The sequence below is a fragment of the Alligator mississippiensis genome, chromosome 7, assembly GCF_030867095.1.
Source record: "Alligator mississippiensis isolate rAllMis1 chromosome 7, rAllMis1, whole genome shotgun sequence".
Taxonomy (NCBI): domain Eukaryota; kingdom Metazoa; phylum Chordata; order Crocodylia; family Alligatoridae; genus Alligator; species Alligator mississippiensis.
The window spans coordinates 3,791,025-3,813,201 of NC_081830.1; the positions used below are offsets into that span (position 1 = coordinate 3,791,025).

The 22,177-nt window shown below is 58.6% G+C and overlaps 1 protein-coding gene across 2 annotated transcripts; it reads right to left on the reverse strand.

The window, feature by feature from the left end:
- Nucleotides 1-35: 35 nt before the first annotated feature.
- On the reverse strand, nucleotides 36-20,332 carry ARHGEF40 (Rho guanine nucleotide exchange factor 40). 2 transcript variants are annotated; one of them, XM_059730416.1, is made up of 21 exons: nucleotides 20,155-20,332; nucleotides 19,547-19,744; nucleotides 16,417-18,574; nucleotides 14,138-14,261; nucleotides 13,621-13,726; nucleotides 13,211-13,288; nucleotides 12,801-12,917; nucleotides 12,308-12,409; nucleotides 11,842-11,969; nucleotides 11,621-11,747; nucleotides 10,310-11,097; nucleotides 8,724-8,964; nucleotides 8,259-8,345; nucleotides 7,673-7,906; nucleotides 6,727-6,897; nucleotides 5,552-5,729; nucleotides 5,225-5,329; nucleotides 4,489-4,707; nucleotides 3,780-3,883; nucleotides 2,863-2,920; nucleotides 2,215-2,303 (listed from the first exon to the last, which is right to left on the reverse strand). In XM_059730416.1, the coding sequence occupies exons 1-20, from the start codon at nucleotides 20,155-20,157 to the stop codon at nucleotides 2,879-2,881; spliced, it is 5,310 nt and encodes a 1,769-aa protein (XP_059586399.1). In that variant the 5' UTR covers nucleotides 20,158-20,332; the 3' UTR covers nucleotides 2,215-2,303; nucleotides 2,863-2,878. The 2 variants fall into 2 exon arrangements, with proteins under 2 accessions (XP_059586398.1, XP_059586399.1); XM_059730415.1 differs by lacking the exon at nucleotides 2,863-2,920 and having other exon boundaries at nucleotides 36-2,303.
- Between the last annotated feature and the right edge of the window lie 1,845 nt (nucleotides 20,333-22,177).

The window sequence follows — 22,177 nt, forward strand, 5'->3', positions numbered from 1 at the left end:
GCTACGGAAGTGGGACACAGGGCTGCAACACGGACTGATGGCTAGTATCTCTGCTTTATTAATACACAGGATAAACAGTGGGAGTGCATACAGAGCCTAGCTCCTTGGCAAAACCCCAGCCTTCTCTGAGACCCCCAAGAGGGGGTGTCCTCGGGGCTGGTGCTGTATTTGGCATATGACCACACCTTGGCAACCCAACCCTGCTTTCACCCACAATGGCAGCCATGCCCTGCTGGCTCTCTCTCCCGCAGGTTATACATTGTACATATAGTCATGAATATTTGTATACGTGTCACCCCAACATGAGAGTTGGCGTAACTGAGTCCTCACGGTGTTCCAGTCTGTCAGGCATATATCCCGTGATGCTAATTCCCTACCTCACCCTGCCACCCCCCACCCCTTCAGGGAAGTTCCCATAATGCTTTCATGTCCACAGGCACAGAATTTCCCATGCTTTAGTCCCAGGATGCTCCAGTCTACCAGGAATGGGGTTTCCCAGGATGCTTCATATCTCCCAGAGAGGAAATTGCCTTCAATGTCCTAGTTCCTCATGGAAGCGAATTTCCTACAATGCTGCAGGTTCCCCAGGCACAGAATTTCCCATAATTATCCAGTTTGCCAGGCACAGACTTTCCCACGACACCTCACTCCTTCTATACACAACATTTCCCGTAATGCTCCAGTTTGCTTGGAAAGTAAAGGCATGAACGACGCATGCCCCGGCGACTGCCTGCAGGTGGATGCGGCAGGGGGTGGTGGCGAGTGCCAATCAGCGGTCAGCAACCACCTGCAGGTGCATCGGCGGCAGCCAGCGGCGATCAGCGACTGCCCGCAGACGCCACTGGCGGTGTTGGGGGAGAGGGGTGAGCGGTGACTGCCCACAGGCACTGCCAACAGTGCTTTCAGGGGCTGCACCGTCAATCTCAGGGGGTGCACGTGCACCCGCGTGCATAAAGGACTTATGTTTCCCTTCCCTTTTAGACACAATGGGCACATCTACACAAGACTCCTACTGCGCAGTAGTGTGCCGGGCAAAACCCGTGCTGATATGCTACTGTGCAGTGTAATTAGGCTACTGCGCAGTAAACATCACTAAAAACCGTGCGCTGGCATTACTGCGCAGTAGTGTTGAGTTACTGCACATTTATTTCGTACCTGGTTAACCAAGTACTCAACTTAATGCACAGTAGCTATGGCACATTAATGAACACGTAGACGCACCCAATCTACTCTAATGCTAGTCTTCCCAGGCACTGATTTCCCCGTCCTTTTAGAGGGCCAAGGATGGGGCATGACTGCCCATTGTACTCACGCACAGTGGGACATGCCAATAAAGAATGAGGAACAGCCTCGGTCAGCTGGGCTGTGCCGGACTCCATGGGATTTTGAACATGCAAATAAGGCAGGCCCTTCTGAGCTCACATTCAGTTCCTGATCCCCAACAGACTTTTCCATGACACTCAGATTACAGGAAGCTCCCTTCAGGCTGGAATTCAGGCAAGGGGGTGTTTGTCTGCAGAGGACAGGCAGCATCCACGCAAGCAGAGCTGTATAAGCATGAGTGGGATTGGCACCTTCACAAGCTGGTGTGTGCAGGGATCCTTGAGTGGGTGGGGGTGGGTAGAGGGTTGGGCATTACGAATCCACCTTCACAAACTAATTTAGCACCATGTCAGAAGCCCACGGGGTATTTCTGTTGGTGAGAAATACTTGATTTTTTTTGCAGAATGAGGCCTCGTGCAATGGCACTAACACAGCCTGGCCTCTGCTGGGATTCCCCTGGGTGGAAAATCCCACCTGGTGGGATCAGGATCAGTGCTCAGGGGAGTTTGTGTCTCCACATGAGCTGGCAGGTGTCCATGCTAGGGGCAGCCCAATGTATAGGTTGAGCGTGGGGCATTCCCTGTCGCCTGGGCCATGCTATGGGTCTCCCTCTGTCCTCCCTTTGTGAGGGGGAGATGCTTCCTGCACTTCCCTTCATCAGACAACAGGAAAAGGCCTGGTACCTCCTCCCCACTGTGGACAGGTTAAGGTGGGAGGAATGGAAAGGAGGGCCGTAGCGGCCAAGGGCTGAAAATGGGCCTTATTTTAGTAGGGACACATGGTTTTAGTGGAGAGGCAGAGGTGAGGAGCCCCTGTGTGGGTAGAGCAGGCGGTTGGGGTGTCCATGTTCAGCCCCATGCCAGAGGTCTGCAGCATGAGGTTTCTCAGACCGTCCGGTTTCTGGCAGCCCCTGGGCTCTCGTCCCGTCCCGTGCGGCTGCGTGGTAGAAACAGCTTCCGGTGCAGGCTTTTCACCCAGCTCTGGAGGAAGAGAAGCAGGTGAGTACTAGGGAGAGGTGAATGACAGCCAGGCCTGGAGAGAGGGCCAGACGGACACAGACAAATGACAGAGGGACAGGTGGGAAGAGGGGCAGATGGATGGATGGATGGATGGATGGATGGATGGATGGATGGATGGATGTAGAGGAGAGAGAGGATGGGACAGACAGACGGGGTAAGAAAAGGAGACAGACACACTAACAAGGAAGATGGTCGAGGGATAAATAGATGGACACACGGGGACATAAGGGGAAAATAGGCAGATAGGTGGAGTGTGACTGACACAGATGGGTTGGGGGAAGGTGCCAGAGGCACAGACAGAGGCATTGGGAATGGGACGGTGCCTGAGGTTTGCTGGAGGATTGGGGGGAGCAGGGTGGATGGACGGGGTGGATGCACGGGGGCAGGTGGAGACACAGACAGACAGGCTCACAGGGAAGGAGAAGGAAGGCTGCGCCACCCAGGTGCTGGCGCGGGACAGACGGACACACAGTCAGACAGACAGACGGACGGGCGCCGGCGGGCGTCCTAGCCGCTGTACCTTGCCGCTGGTTGGGTCAAAGCGGGGTCGCCAGGTCGGGGGGGGCGCAGCTGTCCCTCTGACAAACAAACAAGATGTGCATTTGTGACAATGCCCAGGAAACTGAGGAGGGAAGCAAAGGGTCTGTGGGGGACATCTGGGGCTGGGGTAAGAGGACAGGAGGCTCGGTCATAGGGGAATCATGGCAGGGCAGGAGGAAGAACCGTGAGGAATGGGGTGGGGTTGGGAAGGTTGTGGGATACGGGAGTGGTGGGGCTGGGAGATTGGTGGGCTGAGGATATCAGAGCCAGGGAAAATGGGAGTCAGGACTGTGACTGAGGTAAGGCACATGTTGGGAAGCATGCGGCCCATAGGGGAGACCAGAGCGGGTGCCTGGGAGGGCAGGGAAGGAAAACCCCTAGGTCTGTTGGGGAGGCTGAGGCATGGTGGAGATGATGGCAGAGCCAATGAGGGAGGTATGGAGACAGTCACACAGTGAAGCAGCCTGGTCCCCCAGCACCATCCACCTCGAGGGCTTTGTCTGGGGTGTGACATGACCTGGACACCCCTAGTGCAAGGGACTGCTCCTGCCCAGGCCACTCCCTGCCTTCCCCTGGTGCTGTGAGTCCTATCCACCCCTTCCCAGGGCTTTCCCGAAAGACACCCACCCCTCTTGGAAAGCCCAGGGTGAGGGCAGAGAGCCAGACTGCCACAATGGACAGCCAGCCAAGCACATAGACAGAAGCAAGCAAATGATCTAACAGAGGGACAGGAAAGCGCCTGCCCATGCTCCTCTTCTGCCATCAGTGGGGAGCTCCAAACAGGAAAAATCTGGACACCACAAAATGCAGCAGAAGAGAGGAAAGGAGAGAAGAAGAGAGTGTGGACAGACTGGTATTCGCCTGAGAGGCCCTCACATTGCCCAACCCCATACTTACCGGTCGACGCTGCACTGGGGCAGAGCCCCCTGGCAACTCCATGCCTCCAAGGCATGGCTCCCCTTGTGCTGGGGTGCCTTCTCCACTCTCGGGCATCTCAGCCACTGCAACAGACAGGGGTTAAAAATGTGGGAGAGCAGTGTTGGGCTGTGATGCTGGTGTCTGCTGAAGAGCACATGTGGCATTGCAGGACGAGCCCGCATCACAGTAGCCACCCGGCTATGTGGAAGAGACAGAATACCCACCCCCAGGCACTGCGACCTGGCTGCTTGGACACTCAGATTGCTTTGGGATGCAACCACCTGCCCCCTGAGTCCACAGTCTGGCTGCTTGCCTCTCCACAGCCCACAATCTGGCCCTTAGAGTCCAAGGACCCAGGTGCCTACCCTCTCCCAGAGCTCCAGGACTCAGCTGTAACACACTCCCAAACCCTCTGATATGTTCCCACCACCTGCTGCCTGATGAGGCATATCTTGGATGAGCTACCATGCCCTAAGCCATGCATCTCCCATGGCACACTCTGCCCTGCCTAGAACTCCATGAGCCAGCTGCCTCCCCTGTGCCCACACCAGCCACATGCCCACAAAGCAAACACCACAGCACCTTATGTCAGCCCAGTCCCCTCAAGGAGGGGTCCTCCCTCTTCCCAAAGCCCTCCACATCTTCCAAGGCTCCTCTGGCCCTGGCAGGCTTCACACAATGGTCTCACCCCGTGGGATATGCTTGATGTCCAGTTCCCAGTCTTCCTCCTCCAAGTGCCCAGGCAGTGAGCAGCCTCCAGGTGAGTGCCCTGCAGAAGTCACTGGGCTGGCATCACAGAACAGGCTGAGGGGGCTAGGGCCTGAGCGTGGGGATGAGGTGGCAGCTGGCGGGGAGCATGGGGCCACACCAAAGGAGGAGACAGCCACAGAGGCACGTGTGCGGGCAGCTGTGGAGAGAGGGGCAGCTGAGAGCAGCTGGTGAGACCCCTAAATCTCAAAGATATTCCTTGAGACACACCCCAAGGGAGTCATCCCAATCTTGAGGCACCTCTGAGAAATCTTCATCCCCAAAGAGACCTCTTGAGAGAAGCCTTCACTTCAAAAAGAGTCCCCAGAGAGACCCCCACATACCCCCTGAACCCCCCACTCCCAAAGATTGCTGCTTGACAGAACCTCACAGACATAAAGGTTCCCACTTCTAGACACTCCTCAGGGCAAACCCACACTCAAAAGGCCATCACCTAAAAGAATCCCATCTTCAAAATGCCCTGAGACCCTCCACCCCCTGAGAGAGTACCCTGACACCCCGGCCCTGAAAGGAACACTCCTGGACCTCCACCCTACCTTAGAGACTTTCCACCCTGGGAATCCCCAGAGATACTTCAGTGCCTGCAACCCTAAGTGTAATGAAACATGAAACATTCCTGCCTCAGTTGCAACCCCCTTGTACCACAGCCCCCTCACCTCTGCCCATGAGCAGAGCACTCAGGTGGCCCTGGCTATGAGCCTGGATGTCCAGGAAAGGCTTGTCGCCAATGCCCTTGGAGACCATCTCTTGGATGCGCAGCTCTGGGGAGGAGAAGAAGGGCAATCACACAGAGGCCCCCACCACACACCCTTCCCTGTCTCACCCTAGCCCCACTTTCCCCACATGCTGCTCCCTGTCCTGCCACGATGTGTCCTGCATCCCATCTTGATGGGGCCTGCACCCCCTCCAACCCTAACCCTCCTCCATGCCAGTGCATCCACAGGCTCCATCCCCTACCCTCCCATTTCAGTCCATAGTCCTACCCTTGCTGAGTGTGGCCTGCCTCCAGAGTAGCTGGGCCACAGCACTAGTCCACTTGTGCTTGACCTCTGGCGAGGCTGCCTGAAGGGTATAGGCCTCCCGTGACTTGCGGCGCCGGAACCACAGCTCAAAGCGCAGCCCGCTCTCCCCAATGTTCTCCGTCAGTCCCATATCGGCCGTCTGGGGGGGCAGCACAGCCAGGAGGTGAGTTTACTGAGCCTGGTGGGATTACTTCAGTCTCTCCTCACAATTCATATGAGGAAAGGCTGAAGGAGCTAGGCATTCAGCTTCTGGAAAAGGCACTGAGGAGGGGACATGATAGCTGTCTTCAAATACTTGAAGGGCTGCTATGAAGAGGGCGAACACCTTTTCTCTCTTGCTGCAGAGCATAGGACACAGACCAATGGCTTGGAGTCAGCAGCAAAGTAGGTTTAGATTGGATATTAGGAAAAACTTCTTCACTGTTATGGCAGGGAGGCAGTGGCATAGACTGAACAAGGAAGTTGTGGACTCTCTGTCACTGAAGGTGGTCCAAAAGAGGTTGATCAAGCACTGGTCAGCAATCATAGACCCATAGAGAAGTAGGGCTGGATGGGGACCTCCAGAGGTCACCTAGTCCAACTCCCTGCCTGAGGCAGGGCCATCCCTATCCAAACCATCCCATCGGCATATGCTCTACTATAGGTATTTCTCAGGTTTCTGGGCTTTTCTTGCTGCCATGTAGGACCAATAAGAATGGTTTTTTCCCCTTCCTGCTGCTACATGTGTCAGGGTTTGGGGGTTTTTCGCCGTTCTCAGACCAGCTGCAAACAGGGCTGGGGGATTTTGACTGAGCTGTGCCAGTGCTCCTGCTGGGAGTTTTAAACCTGGAGGCTCCTGGCTAGAGGGTCTTGCCCCGCAACTCAGGATCAGATCAACTGCCATGTCGGTTTAGACGCAGACTCTGCCCTTGACTTGGGAGTAGGGGAAGTCATGACTAAAACCCATGGCAGCCACCCTCCTCTTGTTGTCTGGAGAAAAAAGCTAGCACTGGAACAGGCCCCAGAAGCACTATGGAGCTGATGCTAGAGCTGGGGACACCAAGAGGCTGGGCTTGGTATATGGCCCAGGAGTGCTGTGGAGATAGCACCCCATCGGGTGCAATCCATGGCTCTGACCTGCAAGCTGGAGAGCTCACCTTGAAGGCCTGCTTGTAGACAAAGACGTCCAGGCCGGCCTCGGGACCCTTGCGTTTGCTGAAGAGCAGCAGGTGTTCGAAGAGGAAGATGTGGCGCTGGCACTTGCGGCGCCCACACAACACAGTGAACTCATCCCGATGCAGCAGTTGTCCCTGGACCCTCAGGTCCATCTGGTGGAAGAAGAAACACTGCAAGGGTAGGACCAGACCTCATAGACCTGCTTGACACCAAGCAGCAGCCCAGCCCTAGAGGCTGAGAGTTCACAGCATGCTGGGAGATACACCTCATAGTCTGCCAGATAGGAAACACAGCAGTGCATGCTGCGATAGCACCCCTGGACCACGTTTTGGAGACAGATGCAGCAGGGCATGCTGGGATAACCAGGGAGCAGTGCATGCTGGGATAGCACCCCTGGACCACACTTTGGAAACAGATGCAGCAGTGCATGCTGGGATAGCACCCCTAGACCACGCTTTGGATGCAGATGCAGCAGTACATACTGGGATAGCACCCCTAGACCATGCTTTGGATACAGATGCAGCAGTGCATGCTGGGATAGCACCCCTGGACCATGCTTTGGAGACAGATGCAGCAGTGCATGCTGGGATAGCACCCCTAGACCATGCTTTGGATGCAGATGCAGCAGGGTATACTGGGATAGCACCCCTAGACCATGTTTTGGATGCAGATGCAGCAGTGCATGCTGGGATAGCACCCCTGGACTATGCTTTGGATGCAGATGCAGCAGTGCATGCTGGGATAGCACCCCTAGACCATGCTTTGGATGCAGATGCAGCAGTGCATGCTGGGATACCACCCCTGGACCATGCTTTGGATGCAGATGCAGCAGGGCATGCTGGGATAACCAGGGAGCAGTGCATGCTGGGATAGCTCCCTGGAGCAGTCTATGCTGAGTTAGTACCTGCCGCCTCTGCCCGCACTCACCTCACAGCCTCGGATCTGCTCCACGGCCAGCAGGTTCCTGCCATGCTGCTCCTGGGACTCCAGGAGCTGCTGCGCTGCCCGCAGGGCCTCGCGCTCCTGCGTCTGCTCTGCACCGCTCTCCCGCAGCAGCTCCTCCAGGAAGCGTCCGTAGTGCTCCAGCTGGAGCAGGGGCCTCTGGAGAGAGCGCGCCAGTCCCCCATCTTCCCAGAGCCCCTCCAGCCCACCGGGCCCACCCTAAGTGGGGGAGAGAACAGAGCACATGACTCCCCAAGCCTTGCCACCATCCCATGCCCATGGCTCAACCTACCACTGCCAGAGCTGGGCTGTGACCCACTGTTCTGTCCCCACCTCTGCTACCTCCAGACAAACTCCCAGGGGGTCCTGTGCTTTGCACCCCAGCTCACCTTCCTATCTCCAGGGTTGAACCCAGGAGGATTGACTCCTAGCCCCCTGTCAGAACTGGGGCAGAGCCCAGGAGTCGTGGCACGCAGCCCCCTATTCTAATCCCTCAAGACATATGGAGCCCCAGACTCTGAGACAGCCTGTTCCCTAGCAGCATTGGGCCCATGGGGCACTGGCAACCTACCTTGCTGTGCACTCGCTGAGTTGTGAACATGGCCTCGAGCTTCTGCTGGCTTTTCACATAGAGGGCATAGAGACTGAACTGGTCCCCCTGGCACGGAGAATGGGTGCACATTAGAACAAAACCCAATCCAACACTACTGCCCTTCTATGAGCCAGCACTGCAAACAGCTGTGACAAAGAAGGGTCTGCGGTCTGGAGAAGTGCTGCAGACCCATGGGAGGGGTATTCAGAGCCAGGTACTTAGGTGTCAAAGGCAGCAACTCCCCTTTGCAGACCTGCTGAAGTCTCAGGGGGGCCCCAAAAGATCTCTCCACCTTTTGGGGCTGTCAAGCCTGGCACCCACATAGCACATTCCCTCTCATGGAGGAGTCTCTGGGGCCTCCTTGAGTATGTGAGGGTCCCTGGGGGGATACTGGCATCCCATGAGGATATGAGGGTCACTAGGGGGGGTCCTGGAATCACTCACATAGCGCAGAAAGCAGCTGCCCACGCGCAGGGGGTGGATGGTGCAGCCCTGCAGCTCCTTGAGGAAGTAGGCACGGTGGAAGGCCAGCAGGCGGTCCCGGAGGCCCTGCAATGTGCTGCACTCGTGCCTCAGCTCCGAGGCCAGCTCCTGGTGTCCGACGCCCAGAGGCAGCAGCTCTACTAGGCAGCTCACGTACTCCTGCTCCAGTGTGATCAGCTCAGCCACCAAATGTTGCTGGGTGCTGTGGGGAGGAGACAGGAGTCATCCAAGAGCCAGAGCCCCTGCAGCACCCCGGCACAGGCACTGCCAGGTGAGCATCAGGAAAGGCATGACTTTAATAAGGACAAGTGCAAAGCCCTGCACTTAGGATGGAACAATCCCATGCACCGGTACAGGCTGGGAACCAACTAGCTAAGCAGCAGCTCTGCAGAAAAGGACCTGCGGATTTCAGTGGGCGATGAGCTGAACAGGTGCCAATAGTATGCCTGAGTTGCAAAGGCGGCTAACGGCATACTGAGCTGCATTAGCAGGATTGCTGGCAGCAGGTCGAGGGAAGTGATTCTTCCCCTCTATTTGGCACTGGTAAGGAGTCCACATCTGGAGTCCTGAGTCCAGTTTTGGGCCCCCCATTACAGAAAGGATGTGGAGACATTGGAGAGTGTGCAGTGGAGGGCAAGGAAAATTGTTAGGGTGCTGGGGCACATGACTTCTGAGGAGGTAACTGGGCTTAGTCTGGAGAAGTGAAGACTGAGAGGAGATTTGATAGCAACCTTCAACTACCTGAAGGGCAATTTCAAAGAGGATGGAGCTGGACTGTTCTCAGTGGTGGCAGATGAGAGAACAAGGAGCAGTGGTCTTAGGTTGCAGCCACGGAAGTTTAAGTTAGATGTTAGGATGAACTTTCTCACTAGGAGGGTAATAAAACACTGGAACAGGTTAACCAGAGAGGTTGTGGAAACTCCATCCTTGGAAGTTTTTAAGACCTGGCTGGACAAAGCCTTGGCTGGGATAAGATAGTTGGGGCTGGTCCTGCTTTGAGCAGGGGGTTGCACTAGATGTGACCTCCTGAGGTCCCTTCCAACCCTCATTTTCTAGGATTCTACAACCTGGCACACTGCAGAGAATCCAGTGCATGCTGGAAAAAGATGGTACATACTGGGGACCCCTGTTTAATAGTGGTGGGGGCACTGGGCACAGCAGGGGGAAGACATGGTTAGGGTGTGTGAAGGGCCAAGACTTGCTTATACAGAGGGTGCCAGGAGATGAGTCCTCATAGGCTGTCCAGCCCTGACTCATTCTTTCCCTGTTTGCCCCATTCTGGCTGCCTACTGCTCTCTTGTGCATGCTGCTCAGCCCATGTCTGCTCCAAGCTAGGCATGGCGAGGAAGCTGTGCCCTCTCTCCTCCATGGCAGGGCCAAGAACGTGCCATGGCCAGCCATACCACCTATGTTTTTACAGCTGGAGCAGGAGTGAGCCACAAAGCGGGAGCCCATGGCAGTGCTTTCCTATGCCACCCACTGCCCTCAAGAGTGCAAGCTGCCCGGCCCTTCCAGCCCCTTCAGGCATTGATGGTCCCAAGACTCACCCCAGGCGACGCTTCCTCTCGGTGCTGGGTGTGCCTCCCCAGGGTGCCTCGGCTCTCTGGGCGCCAGTGCGGCCCAGCATGACATGCTCCCGGGGAGAGCAGGTCCTGTCCACCACCTCCCGGCTGCTCACCTCCAGGCCTCGGATGTGGACGCCAGGGCGGGGGCTGCCGGGACCCGGCTCGCTCAGTGCCCTCTGAGTAGCAGGGGGTCCCCTGGAGGAGGGCCGGCAGAGGGGTGGTGTGCCCACAGGAGGGGAGCTGCCTGCTGGCAGGGTGGGGGCTTGGAAGAAGGAGCTGGGGGTTGCATCTGTGGGGCTGGGGCCCCGCTCCTTCCCGCTGTCTTCTTCCAGCTCTCTGGCAGGTCCCAGCGACTGGCAGGAGGGTGCCACTTGCAGACTGGGCAAGGGGCTGCTGGGTGGGGGCAGTACGCAGCTCATGCTGCGGGAGGAGCCCAACCCAGTGCCCAGGCCTCGCAGCGGGTGCTGGGGTGAGCAGGAGGCACTGGTGCTGCCGGCCCGGCGGCGGGGTGGCGAGGCAGGCTGCAGGGCTGCCCGCATCCTCCTCTGCAGCAGGCAGCCCAGCTCCTGGCAGCGGGCTCGGCAGCGCCCCCACTCCTGCGCGGCCCGGGGGTTTTGCAGGGCCAGCGCCTGCATCTCCTGGCAGACGCTGCCTGAGGCGTCAGCGGGGGGCTGATGGTGCTGGCTGAGCGCCCCATACACAGCCTTTGGCCCCTCATCGTCCTCAGGAGCGGCCAGGCACTGCTCATCTTCCAGGCTCCCATCCTGGGCCTGCCGGGAGAGCAGGAGACAGGCTCAGAGGAGGAAAGGGACATAGGTCTGAGGGACACAAGGCTGCTAGGGCATCATCACCCACCACACACACACAGACTCCCAGCCCTGGACCAACCACTCCTGGGAAGGAAGGAGTGAGGCCAAGCGGGGCTGTCTCCTGTACCCAAGTGCTCATGGACCGCTGCCTCTGGCACTGAGCACCCCGCTGAGATGGGTGGGGATGCCCCTCCGGGGCTCCCAGAGATGGGTGGGGGCTGGGCATAGGCAGGAGATTGGCAAAAGGATAGGGCATAATGTGAGCAGGAGATTGGCACAGGGGCCAAGAGGGTGTGGAAGCTGAAGGGCGGGTGGGAGCTTGGCACAGGAGCCGGGCAATGCAAGTGGAGGCAGGGCAGGTGGCTCACATGCCCGTGCATCGCACACCCACACCCGTGCACCAGTGGGCACGGGGGCCTGGGCCAGGAAGGTGGGTGGGGCATGGGTGGGAGGCGCGCAGCGGGTGGTGGCAGGAAGCAATGACCTGTCCGATCTCCTGGTGCTGGCGCAGCTGCTCCAGTTCCCCTAGGCGCCGATTGCTGAGCTGCACCAGCCTGTGGATGGCGTTGTCCACCTCCTGGTAGAGGCTGGAAGCCGTCTCAGCCAGGCCGCTGTGGGCAGAAGGGAGCACATCAGTCCCTACAGCATGCTGTCAACTCGGCTCAGCCACTCCACACCCCATGCCAGAGCACAGGGTGGTCTCACCTGAGGGCTTCCCAGGGACACAGCCGGGCTAGCAGGGCTCCTCCCTCGCTCTGCAGCTCCAGCAAGCGTGCATCCGACAACAGCTTGCGCATGGTGTCCTGGTGCCTGGCAATTTGAGCAGTCAGCTCCTGGGAACACAGCACAGTAAGTGGTACAGCACGCCATGCCACGAGGCATCGTAGTGACCTCCTAGCCCGCTGGCCCAGCCTGGAGCAGGATGAGGGTGAGCCCAGCATCCTGAAACAGCAGTACAGTGCAGGACAACACCATGAGGCAATGCTGCCGACACAGCCTGCTCAGCGGGGCACGGCACGAAGCACTCACGTGCCAATGCTCTGCTCCAGTATGCTGCTGCTGCATGCATGCCAGTGCAAACACACCACACATTCAGCTGGGGGTGAACTGGCCTTGCACTGCCAGGAGCCAGAGCAGCAGAGTCCAGGGGACGTGGTGCAGGGTCATATACCTCATTGCTCTTCTCTGCTCCTGACCCTTCCTCCACCTCGACGCTGGCTGCCTGCACCGAGCATAGCACGCCCCGGCAGAGTCTGCACAGCTGTTCCAGCGCCTGCAGGGAGAAGCACACCAGGCACAGGGGAAGATGGTGCTGCAGTGAGGAGGGCTTGAGGTGTCAAGGCCTGGCAGCAAGGGAAAGGCTCAGCAGTAGAGGCAGAGCACCAGGGAGGGTGATGAAGTACAAACTTTCGGCAGGGCACTGAGGGATGCTGATAGGCTGTGCCAGGAGCTGGGAATACAGACCCTGAGCATCAGGGGTTTGGGCACCATGGGGGGAGCTACTGGATTTCCTGGGTTCTGGGACACGGGGTATGATTTGAGGCTGTGGGGCATGGGGGCCTCTGAGAGGGGGCCACTCCTGCCCACCCCAGTGTGTCTCCAGAGGCTGGGGTGAGAGGCACAGAGCAGCTCTGGCTGGGGGTGACGGCACTCCCATTTCTCACCTGGCACGATGCCACCCACTGGGCCTGCGAGTGCTGCAGGCTGCCCCCCAAACACTGCTGCAGGTGCTGGGGCTCCACGAAGCGGGGCAGGTCGGCGACAGAGAGCACAAGCATCTCCTGGAGGATGGAACAGCTGTCACGATGGAAAGGATCCTTCCCTCAACCCTAGCATCTCCCTGGCACCTGGGAAGTGCCCCCACCTCCATCAGGGACCTCCCTGCTGCCTCCTCCATGCCCCCCCATGCCTGCCCGCCTCCTGCAAAGGAAACCCTTGTCAGGGACCCTTTGCTGCTGTCCCTCTGCTCACAGAAACCCCAATAACCCACCATCCTCCTGAACAGGAGTCCCTTGCGGCCACCCCCTGCAACCTCACTGCTACCCAGGCACTGCCCCTACTGCCAATCCCATACCTGAGTGAGTGCCAGCTTCCCAGGGTCCCCCGGCGGGGCCAGCACCAGCAGGCGGTTCACGAGCGCTGGGGACACCTCCTGCGGGGCAAGGAGGAGGGAGGTTGGCACCCCCAACTACCAAGAAGGGCAGCAGGGAGCAGGCCCAGAGGAAAAGCAGGGCGGGAGGCTGTACAAGGAATGGGAAAGGTGGTTTGGGGGTGGGAGCTGAGCAGGGGGACCGGGGTGGAGGCTGTAAAAGGCACGGGGCAGGCAGCGAGGAAGCAGCAGGCAATGGGCAGAGGAGCAGGCGTGGGGAGCAGGGTTGTGAGGGGTTATGGGGCAGGCAGCAGGGCCCAGGCAGGCAGCGGGGCTGTGCAGGGTGGGGGCAGGCAGCAGGCCTGATCGTGCAGTGGGGGTGCAAGGGGCGGTACCTGCAGCTCCTGCAGGGCTGCCAGTAGCGCAGGGGAGTGGGGGGACAAGAGCCCCCCCTGCCGCAGGTCCAGCAGCACCGTCAACCCCAGCTCCTGCTGTTCTTTCCTGCGAGGCAGAAGACAGCGAGGAGTTAAGAGGTGGCAGCTCCCACGGGGACCCAGAGAGCAGCAGTGGGGGAGGTGGGGGGGAATGACTGGAAGGGGCACAGAAGGCTCCTGGTGATGTCAGGGGGGTTGGGGAGCAGCCCATGTCAGAGCTGGGGGCTACGTGGGGCAACGGGAGGAATGGTGGAGGTGTGTGGGGGAGCTGCGAGAGCAACTGGGGGATAGGGCCACACTCTAGGGACACAGGGGGAGAAGGCAGGGTATATGGGGCCTGGGGTGAGCTGTGGCCTTACACAGGGGAAGAGATGAGAAAGAGCTGTTGGGGTGCACAGGGACGCACACTGGATGTGGGGCAGCCTCGGGAACGGAGGACTCTGCCCTGTTCCTGCCCCTCCTCTGTTGCTGGCATTACCTGAGCAGCGAGTGCAGGTATCTCAGGGCCTTGATGAACTCCTCTTGGGACAGGGCTTGGGCTGGATCCCCTGGGGGTGGCGGGGTGACGGCCAGCACAGCCCTTCCGGCCCGGTCCATGCCTCCTGCGGAGCCAAATCTAGGGTGAGGGCAGCCCGGGGCACTGGCTGGACCCATGGCAGCCCCCAGCACATGGAGATGGATGGTGATCTCTGGGAGGCTGCTATCATGCTGCTAAACCCTTGTCTGTGGTCCTACATAGCACAAGCAAGGCCTCCACTTTTGGCACCATGCCCCATTCCCCAGCCCTCTCCTTTCATAGATTTCATAGACATTAGGGCTGGAAGGAACCTCGGAAGATCATCGAGTCCAGCCCCCCGCCCAAAGGGCAGGACGTCAGCTGGGGTCATAGGATCCCAGCAAGATAAGCATCCAGTTTCATCTTGAAGGTGTTCAATGAAGGCGCTTGAACAACCTCCGGCGGCAGGCTGTTCCAGACCTTGGGGGCTCGGACAGTAAAGAAATTCTTCCTTATGTCCAGCCTGAAACGATCTTGTAGTAGTTTGTGACCATTCGACCTCGTCATCCCTTGGGGCGCTCTGGTGAACAAACGTTCCCCCAGATACTGGTGGTCACCCCTGATAAACTTGTAGGTGGCCATCAGATCACCCCTGAGCCTGCGCTTTTCCAGGCTAAAGAGCCCCAGGGCTCTCAGCCTGTCATTGTAGGGTCTGCTTCCCTGACCCCTGATCATGCGCGTGGCTCTTCTCTGCACTCTCTCAAGCTTCTCCACATCCTTTTTGAATTGTGGAGCCCAAAACTGGACACAGTACTCCAGCTGCGGCCTCACTAAGGCCGAGTACAGGGGGAGAATGACGTCCCGGGATTTGCTTGAGAAGCATCTATGGATGCAAGCCAGTGTTTTGGTCGCTTTACTAGCCGCAGCATCGCATTGCAGGCTCATGTTCATCTTGTGGTCAATGATGACCCCCAAGTCTCTTTCTTCCATAGTGCTAGCCAACATAGCACTGCCGAGCCTATAAGGATGCTGCGGGTTTTTTTCCCAAGGTGGAGAACCTTGCATTTATCGGCGTTGAACACCATCAGATTCTCGTCCGCCCACTTGCTGAGCCTGTCCAGGTCAGCCTGGATCACCCGCCTGTCTTCTGGTGTGGATGCTTTGCCCCAAAGTTTGGTGTCATCGGCGAACTTGGCCAGTCCGCTTCTGACTCCAGTGTCCACATCATTAATGAAGATGTTGAACAGTATGGGTCCAAGGACAGAGCCCTGGGGGACCCCACTGGTCACAGGACACCATGATGAGTGACTTCCATCAATTACTACCCTCTGGGTCCGACCCCGGAGCCAATTTTCCAGCCAGTGGATCGTGGGGGACCCAAGGCGACAATTGGCCAGTTTCTCCAAGAGATGATCATGGGACACCAGATCGAAGGCTTTTTTGAAGTCAAGATATATGACATCAATCTATTCTCCCTTGTCCAGGTGATGTGTCACCTGGTCGTAGAAGGAAATGAGATTGGTCAAGCGAGACCTACCCGCAACAAACCCGTGCTGGCTATCCCTTAAGATGTTGGCGTCGGCCAGTCCATTAAGGATGGCCTCTTTAATAAACTTTTCTAAGATCTTCCCCGGGATAGAAGTCAGGCTGATGGGCCTATAGTTAGCCGGATCCACTTTCCTCCCTTTCTTGAAGATAGGCACCACGTTGGCCTTCTTCCAGTCTTCGGGCACTACACCAGAGCGCCAAGAGTTTTCAAAGATCCGTGCCAGGGGCTGGGCTATGATGCTCGCCAGCTCCTTGAGTACCCTGGGGTGAAGATTGTCAGGGCCGGCTGACTTGAAGGTATCCAGCTTCTCAAGATGTTCCTTCACCAAGTCAGCATTAATGAAGGGCAGGGGATCACCCTCCCCCGGACTTCCCGGCCCTGTAGCGGGCATGGGCGTCCCATGGGGCTGATGAAAGACCGACGCAAAGTACCTATTTAATAGGGTGCTCACCTTTGAGCCTGGGACAGTTTGAGGACTGCCCTAGGATATGGGGGTGGAGGCAGCTTGTGCCCCATGTGGCCATGCAGCTGAGACTGCTGCTGTTGTCCCAGAGCTGGGCTGTCAGGTTATATAGCCTGCTCATGCCCTGGGAAGCCTGCTTCTTTGGTAGGGCAATGCCTGTAGGCTGGCAGGCACTAGACCCTAAGCCCGGGAACAGAAGGCGCTGGTGTGCCAGACAGTCTGTTCCACGTGCCAGCCCTCGGCTCTCACCTGTCAGCTGGAAGATGCCAGAGCGCAGGAGGTCCCAGTCCACATCTTGCCCAAGGACAGCTGAGGTGGAGGGCAGGGAGCCAGGGGGGCAGCTGGGCTCTGTTGCTCCCTCAGGGGGATGGGCATTCTCTGCTGAGACTTCTCCAGCCACAACAGGCTCCATCTGCTTCAGGGATCCGGTGATGAGCTTTTCCCCCGCGCTGGTCTGTGGGCTGGGGACCGTGGCCATGGTCTTTTCCTCCGTGTTGGCTTGGGAGGCCGCATGCCCTGGACTGGCAGGGGCACCCTCACCTCCCATACCCTCGGTGCTGGGTATTGCAAGGGGGGTGGGGATATCCGCCTCTCCAGGGACAACTCCGTCCTGCTGGGTGGACTCCCCAGTTTTGACCATCGTGCCAGCCTCGTGCCTTGGGACGTCAGTGCCAGCCCCCTCCTCCTGGCTCTCAGGGATGCCCTCTTCTCCCATGGCAAGGGTGTTTGGGACCCCAGTGTCAGTGGGGACACTCTCTTTCCCAGTCCCACACGGCACCTGGCTTTTTACTTTGGCAGCAGTGCTAGGCAATTCAGACCCCTGGGGAATGCACCCCTGCCCATTGCTGGCAGGGACGGCCAGCTCCCTTGCGGGCACAGACTCCTTCCTGCCTCCAGCAGTGGAGCAGCCTCTCCCACCCCACTTCTTCCTCCGGCGATTGCCCCTGGGGGCCCGATGTGGTGTTGCTGGGGCTGGGGGGCAGCTTCTGTCACCCCCTGCCTGCAGGTGAGCCCTGGCTGGTGCTGTCTCTGTGTCAGGAGCCACCCCTCCGAAGCCACTCGGGGGGCTCTGTTCCCTCTGCCCAGGGCAAGGGGGTCCAGCTGGCCCCAGCCCCTCGCTCAAGTCTGGTGGCTTGGCCTTGGCTGGTGCTCCGACAGCATTAGGCTGGAGGGAGGTGGCTGTCCCACCAGGGTCCTCTCCCTGCTGTGCCTCCCTCAGGACCCCTCCAGATTGCCTCTCCCCTGGGTCTACTGCCTGCTGCCCTTCCACCAGACCCCTCCTCAGCTGCCTGTCTGCACAGTCCCCTTCTCTCTGCCCCTCCCTGGCTTCTCCTTGTCTCTCTGTCTCCCTTGGCACACTCTCCTGCCTGGGGAAATGCTCCTCTCTGGAGTCCCCTCCCTGCTTCTCCTCTCTGGGTACACAGCCCTCCCTGGGGTCTCCTCCCTGCTCTCCCTCTCCAGGACCTCCTTCCCATATTTCCTTCCCGGGCAAACACCCTTCACCGGGGTCTCCCACTGGCTGCCCCTCTCTGGGCAAACATCCCTCCTTGCCTGATTTCTGTGTGTCCACAGCAAAGGGCACATCTGCCCCCTGGTCCTCGCCATCCCCTTGGCTGCATCTCTGCCCTGCCCTAGCTCTGGGCAGCCGTGACATGTCCCAATCCTGGGGGAACACCCTCCCCTGGCCTTGGCCACCTCCCAGATGTGCCCCTTCCCAAGTTCTGCGGGTCCGGTTCCTGGGCAGGGTCTCCTCACGCCCTGGCTTGGGGTGCAGCCAGGCCCGGTGGCGCCGGTTGCGGCCCTTGTTGTGGCCCTTGCGAGCAGGCAGGGTGCGGCTCTGGGAATCAGGGGGCACAAAGGCCAGGGGGGCATTGGGCCGGGGGGGGCTGATCTCCAGGAGCTGCACGTACTCCCCCTCTGGGCCGCCCCCCTCTACCTCCCGGCTTTCCCCACTGGAGTGGTGCCCATCTCCTGGACTCCGTGCCCCCAGCCCCTCAGGGCTGGTGCCTGGTGGGCATCGCCTGCCCACCATAAAGCCCCCTTCATGCACAAACTGTGGACAGATGAGCTCAGTCCAGGGCAGGCGCAGCACGCGCTCCTCAGCTGCCAGCAGACAGCGTTCCAGACGCCCCGCGCGCCGGTCCTTATTGATGCCATTGAGCCACTCGGCAGTGAAGAGAAATGGGTAGGCCTCGGGAGGCACTGGCAGCTCCTGGATGCTGTGTCCATCTGGCGCCAGGCACTTCAGCACCAGGCAGGGCGCCCGGGCCAGGTAAGGCACCACCTGCAAGTAGAAGTCACCGGGCCGGAGCTGCTGCCAAGGCAGGGAGCTGAGCTGGACCACGATCTTCTCGTGCAGGCAGAGCGGCCAGCCCTCGTGGCAAAACACGAACCCGCTGTACTGGGACTGACAGGGGGAGAAAAAGGGACGGGGCTGGAGGGGCATGAGAGACCCCAACACACCGCCACGTGACCCTGCTTCTGAACCCCTCCCCATTGCAGTCCTTCTCCGTACACCAGGCTGCTGCCCAGTCAGACAGCCTTGCCCCTTCACTTGCCCCTTCACTAGGCTTCTGCCCACTGCCACCCCTCTGCACCCGCTGCCCACCCCCACACCACAGAATATTAAATCCTACAAAAGCGGGGCTGGAAGGGATTTCCAGAGCTCATGTAGTCCAACCCCCCTGCCTGAGGCAGGCTCTTCCCTATCCAAACCAGCCCAGACCCATCCATCATCTAACCTCTTTGTAAAACAACCACCGACCCTGGCACAACACCAGACATCAAACCCTAACCTGCCACGGGGAAAAGCAGGGGGACCACAGCAGCCAAACCCCAGCTGCTGCAAACGCTGTTAATATATGCTCGAGAAATCCCAGGCAGAGGCCACATCCCCAGCTATGGGGGAAGGCAACCCTCTCCCCGGCACAAGTCCATACCAATCTGACCATGGGATAATATTCCTTCCTGACCCCAAATGTGGGAATCGGTCTGATCCTGAGCAGAGGGGCAAACTGCAGCCAGGAACCTCTGGCCCCTGCTGAGCATTGGCACAGCCCAGCCATAGTCCCCCGCCTTGGCTGCAGCCAGCACCTAATGCCTCTGAGGAAGGCTCGAAAATGCCCAGACACATGCAACAGAAAGGGGGAAGAGGGCAACCAGGAAAGCCCGGGAAATACCCGCAGTAAAACATAGGCATAATCGGCCGGCTTACTCTGCCCAGACTATGCTCTCCCCTATGACCTGCTTCCCGGCGACGAGAGCCACCCCTCAGCTGGCCAGCCCTGCTTTGCCCCCACCTGCCCCTCCATCAGGAGGTCAGGTCAGGCCTGCAGCAGGGACGGCTCCCCGACAGACAGAGACAGACAGCCAGACTCACGCAAGCCTCCTGCTGGATGCGGGCCAGGATATGCTTGGCAGGCACGAGGAACTCGAGGGTGTAGCGCAGGGCATCCTCGCGGTAGGTTTTCTCCACCACGTCGAAGACCTGGCCCAGCAGCGTGGGCGCCGTGGCGGTGAAGGGTGGGTACAGGGCCGAGAGCGTGTTTTGCACGCAGTCCTCCACCGGCTCCGATTCCTGCCGGGTGGGCGCAGGTCACGGGGCACGCCTGGCTTCCACCCACCCAGCCTCTCCCTCCTGCCTGTGCCCCTAGGCCAGCTCCAGGGCGGGCAGAGCACCCAGGACCAGCCCCTCAAGCGGCGGGCGCTGGGGCAGTGCTGCTGCACCCCGCCTGTAGGAGCGGGGGTCCCCCGGGGGAGGGCGGCCGGCGGGCACGGCCGGGAGGGGGGCGAGCGCAGCCCCTTGCTGACAGCGGGCTGGGAGCGGGGCTGGCCTGGCGGCCGCGCCAGCTGCGAGCCATTAAGGGCGCTGAGCTCATTCTTTCCGCCCCTGGCCGGCACCCAGCGGCGGGCCGCCGCCAGCCCGGGCACCCGCCGGGGCACCGCGCGCTGCGGCGGGGATGCCGGGGAGGGGGCGGCGGTACCCACCATGGCGCGGCCGCGCTCCGCGGGCTCTGCTGCCGGGGCCGGGCCGGGGGCCGCGGGGAGGCGGCGCCGGGACGCGGCCGCCTCCAGACAAAGGCGGGACACGGGCCCGCGGGCCGCGCCGGCCCGTCTCGGCGCCGCGCCTCTGCCGGAGCGGCGAAGGGGCGCGGCCGCCCGGGCTGCGCCGGCATGGGCACGCGGGCACACACGGACGGCTGCAGGGCAGGGAGGGCTAGATGGAAAGCAGGTCTGTGGGAACGGATGGATGAGATAGATAGATAGATAGATAGATAGATAGATAGATAGATAGATAGATAGATAGATAGATAGATAGATAGATAGATAGATAGATAGATAGATAGATAGATAGATAGATAGATACTTCAGTGTGGGGATGGTAGATACAAAGAAGCGCTGTGTGGGGATGAATGGATGGACAGATAGAAGGGTAGCTTGGGGATGGGAAGGATAGATAGATAGATAGATAGATAGATAGATAGATAGATAGATAGATAGATAGATAGATAGATAGATAGATACTTCAGTGTGGGGATGGTCGATACAAAGAAGCGCTGTGTGGGGATGAATGGATGGACAGATAGAAGGGTAGCTTGGGGATGGGAAGGAAAGAAAGAAAGAGTAGATGGATGGATAGATAGAGGGATAAATGAAAGTCTTGTTTAGGGATAGATAGATAGATAGATAGATAGATAGATAGATAGATAGATAGATAGATAGATAGATAGATAGATAATGCCATTTCATTCAGCTGAGCATGGTGCTACACACACCATGGTTAGTCTGTAAGGTGCAAATCGACCCCGTCTTTATCTTGTGAATCATGTTTGCACACCGAGCAATGCTACCATTGTGTGGCCACCTTGAAAGGGTCCAAGGCACCCCGGGGTGCTGTGGCACCTGGTTGAGAATTGCTGGGCTTTGGGCAGAAGCTGATGTGGCCGGGGCATGGGTTTCTGAGTAGGGCTGTGTTTGCCAGGAGCATAAGGCAACTCTGTGTGTGTGTGTGTGTGTGTGTGTGTGTGTGTGTGTGTGTGTGTGTGTGTGTGTGTGTGTGTGTGTGTGTGGGGCTGCACGCATGGGTGTGAAGATTGAGAGCAGGGGTGTCAAAGGTACAGCCCATGGACTGGATATGGCCCATGCAGTCCTATCTTTTGGCCCACAGTGCTCCCTGCTGCGTGTAGCACACGCTGGCCCCAGCCCCACACGCTGCGTGCAGCCCACAGAGCCCATCTGGTGCAGGCTGCATACAGCATGCAATCAGTTTGGGGCACATACTAATGTGGCACCTGCACCAGCCCAGCCCTGCAGGCTGGATCCAGCACATGGGGCCTGATCCAACCCACAGACCAACCCTGAGTCTCATATCCAGCATTCGTGGCAGCATGAATTTGACACCCTTGATTTAGGCATCCCACTTTACATTGCTCTTCACCCCTGAGTGAATTCAGGGTGTGTTTGAACGAGCTGAAGTCAACACGGCCAGATGAACTTCCTCCCAGGGGACTGACAGGACTGGCAGAAGAGATCTAAGAGACTTTGGTAATTCTTTTGACCAAGAAGTGGGAGACAGATGAGGTACCAGAAGACTGGAAAAGAGTCATCTTAGTGCCCCTCTTTAAAAAAAGGAAAAGAAAAAAGAAAAAGAAAAAAAGGAGGATGTGGGGATTGAGAGACCAGTCAGTTTTTAATACCCAGAAATTTACAGGAGCAAATTATACAGGAGTCCCTTCGTAAGCATCTCAAGGAGGAAATGCTGATTGCAAGCAGCCAGCATGGATGTGCTGAGGAGAAATCGTGCCAGACAGACTTCATCTCCTTCACTAACGATGTAGCTAGCTGGGTGAATGAAGGGAGTGGAGATAGTGTACTTGAACTTCAGTAAGGCTTGGCAAAGTCTCCCATGGCCTTCTCATAAGCTAATTGAAGATAAGGGCTAGACAAAACTACTGCAAAGTGGATAGACCACTGTCTCAATAGCTGCAAGCAAAGGGTAGTTAGAAATGCA

Bases quoted from the DNA above. Each gene is read 5' to 3' on its own strand.
- ARHGEF40 (XM_059730415.1), bottom strand. The intron at 11,098-11,620 runs GTCATTGCTTCC...CTCTCCCGGCAG, and splicing joins AGCACCAGGAGATCGGACAG to GCCCAGGATGGGAGCCTGGA. The intron at 5,330-5,551 runs GTAGGACTATGG...TCTCCTCCCCAG, and splicing joins GCAGGCCACACTCAGCAAGG to AGCTGCGCATCCAAGAGATG.